Raw genomic sequence first — 5,761 nt, forward strand, 5'->3', positions numbered from 1 at the left:
CAAATAAAAATCATAACATTTTTTTCTACATATTTTAGGTTATTTATTAAAATTTATTTTTAAAATAATTAAAAGTTTTACTTTCTTAGTAATAAAATTATAAAATTGAATATAAATGAGAATACGCTCCATAAATCCATAAGACTTGCGTCTCATCGGGGCTTACGTCTCACCTCGTACTGCATAAAACGTCTCGTCTCATGCCCTAACTTTTGAAACACTGGTTGCAACCAAAATTGAGCAAACTAATCATAGTAACTAGGTGCAGGTGGCCCGAGAATAGCCTATGTGCAGTCAAATGGGACAAGCCAAGTTTCCATGTCCAAGTCTTAGCTGAATAGACTGGGGAGATAATTGGTGATTTATGGTAATTTTATCATGCAGATGTAGGCATCTGTTTGAAAAGCAAAAAATGAAGCTTCTTCCTTTGTATACAAATCCATTAAAAATTCTTAGACAATGAGTTAGTAAGCTTTTGCCTGTGACAGAAAGGTATACAATTTCGAAATCAGTTGAACTTGGTACTGTTCGGAAAATATTACGATACTGCTGATCATCCAAGGCATGAGGGTGGAGAAGCTGCAGATAAAGGAATATTTCCTTCCTACTTCACAAGATAACTACTGATTTAATTCTTGACTGAATCAATACCCACTTAGCTGACGTTCTGCAGAAAATCCGCCCATCACTCCCCAAACAACACCATTTGACGAACCTGAGACACCTTGGCTTCCAAAGTGACCAAGTTGAGATGATAATTTCTTGGACATTGTTATGATTGAGGGAACCATCGCCATAACACATACTGTTTAAGTCTAACAAGTAATGCAAATATCCCGTAGCATGGAATATGCAAAAAAGCCACCAATAAATACCTGGCCCAGAATCAACACAAAAATTAGTTAACCAAGAAATAAGTTTGCCTGTATGACAGATATTACAGACTAGCAAGAACAAGAAACATAAAGTTTGGCACTTCAATTTTCAAAGGAAATGAGAAGTGTTCAATACGATATTTAGAAACGAGAAGCCATGAACGTGGCTATTATAAAGCCTAAGAAACCAAATGTTACAATGTAATTTGATCACATACGTGTACCATGATAAATAATATATTCTAAATGAACACATACCACACAGGAGCATATTTTAATGATAAGTCAAGAAAGGGGTACGGCCACCTGAAATAAACAAAAATTAAAGGGGAAACCCACAGTTAGAGGAATGAGATGTATTCATTAAATCATAAACAAACAGAGATGAATCTTTACCAAATTGATTCACAGGCATGAACAATCCACTGAAAGATGACATAAACACCAGTCCATATGACAAAGTAACACATCCGGAACCACGGGAAGCACTGGAAGAACAACTTGAAAGTTTAATAAACAATATCCTAAATGATATTTTCACAAGAACCTGGAGAAGTAAAATAACACTAGCATTTACCAAGGAATTTAGAGCTGCATCACCAAGGAGCAGGACAGCGTTTAGCGAATGCGTAACAACAGTGAACTGGAATGAAAGAGAAATATTGTTTAACTTCATAAAGGAGCAAAAGATCCGAGAGAGACAAACAAAATTAGAATGATATCTTTGTACTCACTACTCATTTCATATTTGGGAAGAAACCAAATCTTTGACATACTTTTCTGAATTTGTTAATGCAACTTCAATGATTTTCAAGGATTTAAATTGAAAATAGCTCAAATTCAAACCACGAAGTAATGGTTTACCTATCAAACTATTTTTTTGACTACTACTACCAATAATCCAATATGTTGAAACTGTCATAATTGATATAATATGCAAGTAATTAACTTAGTTTCAGCCTCTTTTCAAATAAAAGACCTAAGGTACCTATAACAATATGGGGGAAGATGGAGAAGAAGGAGCTCATCACTTATAACTCGACGAGGTTTGAAGATACACCGTCCTAAACCTTAATTCCACCAATTATACTAGACGGAAGGAATGTGTTTAAGAATCTAGTGAGATGGGGATCCCAATGACACCAATGGCATAGAGGAATTTGTGTCAAGTAGATTAAAAGGCAGTCAGGTATCCTTGTATGCCTGGATAATATATTTATCAACAAGCTCCGTGAAGACAATCCCAGAAAATAATGGAAAATAATGTACATGATGAATAACCAAATCATTATTCTTTGTGTTGCTCAGCTCTTAATCCATATAAAGGAGTGAATAAGATTTAGTATACAAGACCGGACAGAGAAAATCAGAGAAAAGATAACCATTTAGCTCTGTGTGCTCTAGAAATAGTAGACCAGAGAAGACTGGATAAGAAACCAAGGCGTCTCCTTCTGACCCAACAACATGAAAAAGAAAGAGGGCTAGAGAGAAAGGAACAGTTTTGCATATTGAATTGCTTCATCTTTTCTCTTGGAAATTTAGAAAGGATTGTATCATAAAGACCAATTCAGTCATCCAAACAAGTTCTAAAGCATTCATGACCAGAAAGTCATCACCTGAATAATTGGATGCACTGGCATAAGCGGCCATATTAGAAAGAAAAAGGTGGTTCGTGAACGAAAATCGTACAAGTGATTCTTTAAGCAAAAGTTTGACATATAGGAGGCTGTTACTGCAAACTCATGGCTATGTGTCTAAAATAAAGCCAAATATCTCAAATCAAGTTTTGGAATCTTAGCAGCTGATATTAAGCACCCAAGAGAAAAAAAAGCGGAACCAGACAGATCCTTAGGAATATTAGATACTTACACTGTTAAAATCGTAGTTTTTGAGTGTAAGAAATGGGAAGATCACAAACCAGTAAACAGAATCAGTGAGCATCACCGCTCCAGCAGCCATCTGTAGGGAAAAAACGGGCAAAGAAATGTTTAGAACTACACAATCTACATGAAACTTCCAGGAACTTAACTTCTAACAAAAAAATACTTTGTAACAGTAAGTGCAGAGATTCTCTTTAGGAAAACTATATATGTTAATGACTAGAGGTGGACTGATAATATTTCACAAGCATTAACCAGTGGGAGGATGTTCTTAGGTTGAATAAAACTACAGCAGTTTCTATGTTCTACCTATTAGAAACCTGGTTAGGGTCCCCTAAGAAGGATGTCGTACCTGGAAAAGAATCTGGAAGAGGTAGCCACATCGTCCAGCAATTTCAGGAACAAGAAGCATTCTCTTGTAACCCACATTGTTCACTAACTTGACGCCATTCATATAATCTGTGCATGTAAGGGACTGGAGTAATCCTTGCTCCACATCCATCTGCATTTTGCTGACATCGCTGTTTGTTTTGTTATACCGGTAACAACCATAGATGGAAAGTCCTGATCCAATCTACAGATAGTTACCGAAGCATGATGTTAGGGAGAATATATTTCATTAGCAGCATCATGCAAGCCAAAGTTAAGGATGTCTTTGTAGCATGCAATTACATGCACATATATTTAAGAGGTCAAAAACATCAAGTATGTATTAATACAGTAAGTAAATGATATAAATTCAAGGAAGTAAACCGTAACTAACATGCATACCCAGAAATAGATGGCGGTCAAAGCAAATGTCCACCTGCAGAAATCAGAACATCGTGAGAGGCACTCCATTTTATAGCACATTCTTTTTCTTTCCCTAGTTAAAGCAATAAAGCTTATACATTCTGTGCATATAAGATGCAAAAATTGCAAGTCATAATAGAATACCTTCAAACAAAAACAAACACTCTCAACCTTACTTATATTATATAAAAAAGAACACTATCATACACGGTCCTGAAAATTGAACCTATATAGTGCTACCTACTTACAAGCGTTGTCTGGAATACTTACTGAGTATAATAGTAAAATATGTCACCTCCATGAACAATAAAATCAGAGACAATCACCAGTGTGAGTAAAGCAAGTGCAAAAACTCGGAAAACCGCCAAATAAATTGGGTTTATTATTTTCACACATGGTTTCCAAGCTTTGTCAAAATACAAAAGCCATGACCGTTTCTGACAATCCTCCCTTCTATCAGATTCTGGAATGACATTAACTGATCGTTCATACTTCCATAGAATGATCACAGCTATAACCGTCGGTGTCAAGACCCATATTGCACAAAGCAAGAACCTCCAGTTCAACCAATAACTCAGATCAGTAGTATCAGCATTTGTCTGGAGCTGCATCCTGCTGGAGACACGCGGTATTAAGCTTTTGCTGCATATTAGCTAAATATTTACGAATATCACAGCAACACAGAAATCATAGTGTTATACTGTTAAAAGGTTTTACGTAGTTTTACAATGATTTTAATGGTATATCCCAATCAGGAAGTCAATTAGTAGTAAAGCATGTGCTCTGTTACCTCTCTTCATTCAAAATAGCAGAAAAAATTGTTTCCCTATTTTCCTTTTTGACAAAAATTATTTTGTACTTTTGAGTTTAGAAAGACTACAGACTTTCAACTGTGGCAATCTCAATGTTCAAATTACAAAATGACTTATATCGCAGGCAAGATCATGTAGAGTTTTGTTAGGTAGTAGATATATCTCCCTATATCTCTGAGGGGACATTACAGGTAATAATTTCATATCATTGCTGCATCTGGAACTTAATTCCGTTATATACAGATGATTACCATATATCAGTTCACCTTATCAATAAAGTTAACGCACTACAGTCACAGGTGAATTTATAGGCAAAAATACGGGGCACATGTCTTTATGTATATTTCTAAAATTAGTATAGTATTATCAGCTGGCACCCATGCTACCAGAACATTAAATAGTGCACTTGGTTGAAAGTTGAGTTCCTTACCTATAGGACTAGGAATCAATTCCCACTAATTACACTTTTTCCTTCTTTCTCTTTTTTTTTTTTATGACAAGGAAAACCCGCAGCCCGCTTGGGTGCGCACAGGATAAAACTCCCGCTCCTATGCAATAGCTCGCAAACCACATAGGAGAGGTAACCCGCACTAGGCAAGTCTGGTGCAACGAGCTCGACCCAGAAGGCAAACCCCTTGCTTTCGCTGACAAGGGGTTTCGAACTTGAGACCTCCAACATTAAAGTCCCTTCCTTCTTTCTCTTTTAGTGGTGCACTCATGTTTTAGAAATCCTAATTTCGCCTCTGACTACAATAGTAACACACAGAGCCGATCATTTACCATATCAAGTAGAAACACATATATACATTAGCAGTTAAGTGTAGCTCTGCTATACACAGATAATTACTATATGTGATTTCACCTAATCAATAAAGTTACCTCGTTCAGTAGACATATACATTATCAATAAAGTTACTGCTACTACAAAAGAGTGCGTGATACCGAATCCTTCATTCTACTGCTACTTCGTATATCATCAATTGTTGGCTATCGTCATATAGATGACTACATTCCATCAATCAGTGCAAATTTTAAGAAAAAAAATCATACTTTCCAATAAGAACACGATCAATTATTTATTAATAGTATGATCTTTTGCGGCATTAACATACATCTAAATCAGAACACTTACCAAATACTAACACGCAAAGGAAATACAGACATTCAAATTACACTTTCAGTTTTCACAAAAAAGAAAAAAAATTTCGATTTTCTGGAAGTTACAGTGAACGGCGATGAAAACGAAGCGTGACAAGTACTCACCGGCCAGATCGCCCGGCGTCTGTGTCGGAGAGAGAGAGAGTGTTAGAGAGAGAAAATACTGAAATCACATGCGCCGTGCAAATAGCCGAGTGGAATGGATTTTACTTTCTTTTTCTATATTTTGCTTCTTTTTATGAAA

At 36.1% G+C, this 5,761-nt stretch overlaps 1 protein-coding gene across 2 annotated transcripts; it reads right to left on the reverse strand.

Moving 5' to 3' along the window:
* Positions 1-397: 397 nt before the first annotated feature.
* Positions 398-5,761, reverse strand: LOC102603374 (uncharacterized). 2 transcript variants are annotated; one of them, XM_006366264.2, is made up of 9 exons: positions 5,623-5,761; positions 3,818-4,159; positions 3,527-3,560; positions 3,108-3,329; positions 2,745-2,834; positions 1,453-1,518; positions 1,272-1,363; positions 1,134-1,181; positions 398-875 (listed from the first exon to the last, which is right to left on the reverse strand). In XM_006366264.2, exons 2-9 carry the CDS (start codon positions 4,156-4,158, stop codon positions 773-775), a joined length of 996 nt encoding a protein of 331 aa, XP_006366326.1. In that variant the 5' UTR covers position 4,159; positions 5,623-5,761; the 3' UTR covers positions 398-772. The 2 variants fall into 2 exon arrangements, with proteins under 2 accessions (XP_006366326.1, XP_006366325.1); XM_006366263.2 differs by having other exon boundaries at positions 3,818-4,162.

This window comes from Solanum tuberosum, unplaced genomic scaffold, assembly GCF_000226075.1.
Source record: "Solanum tuberosum cultivar DM 1-3 516 R44 unplaced genomic scaffold, SolTub_3.0 scf00625, whole genome shotgun sequence".
NCBI classification, from domain to species: Eukaryota; Viridiplantae; Streptophyta; class Magnoliopsida; order Solanales; family Solanaceae; genus Solanum; species Solanum tuberosum.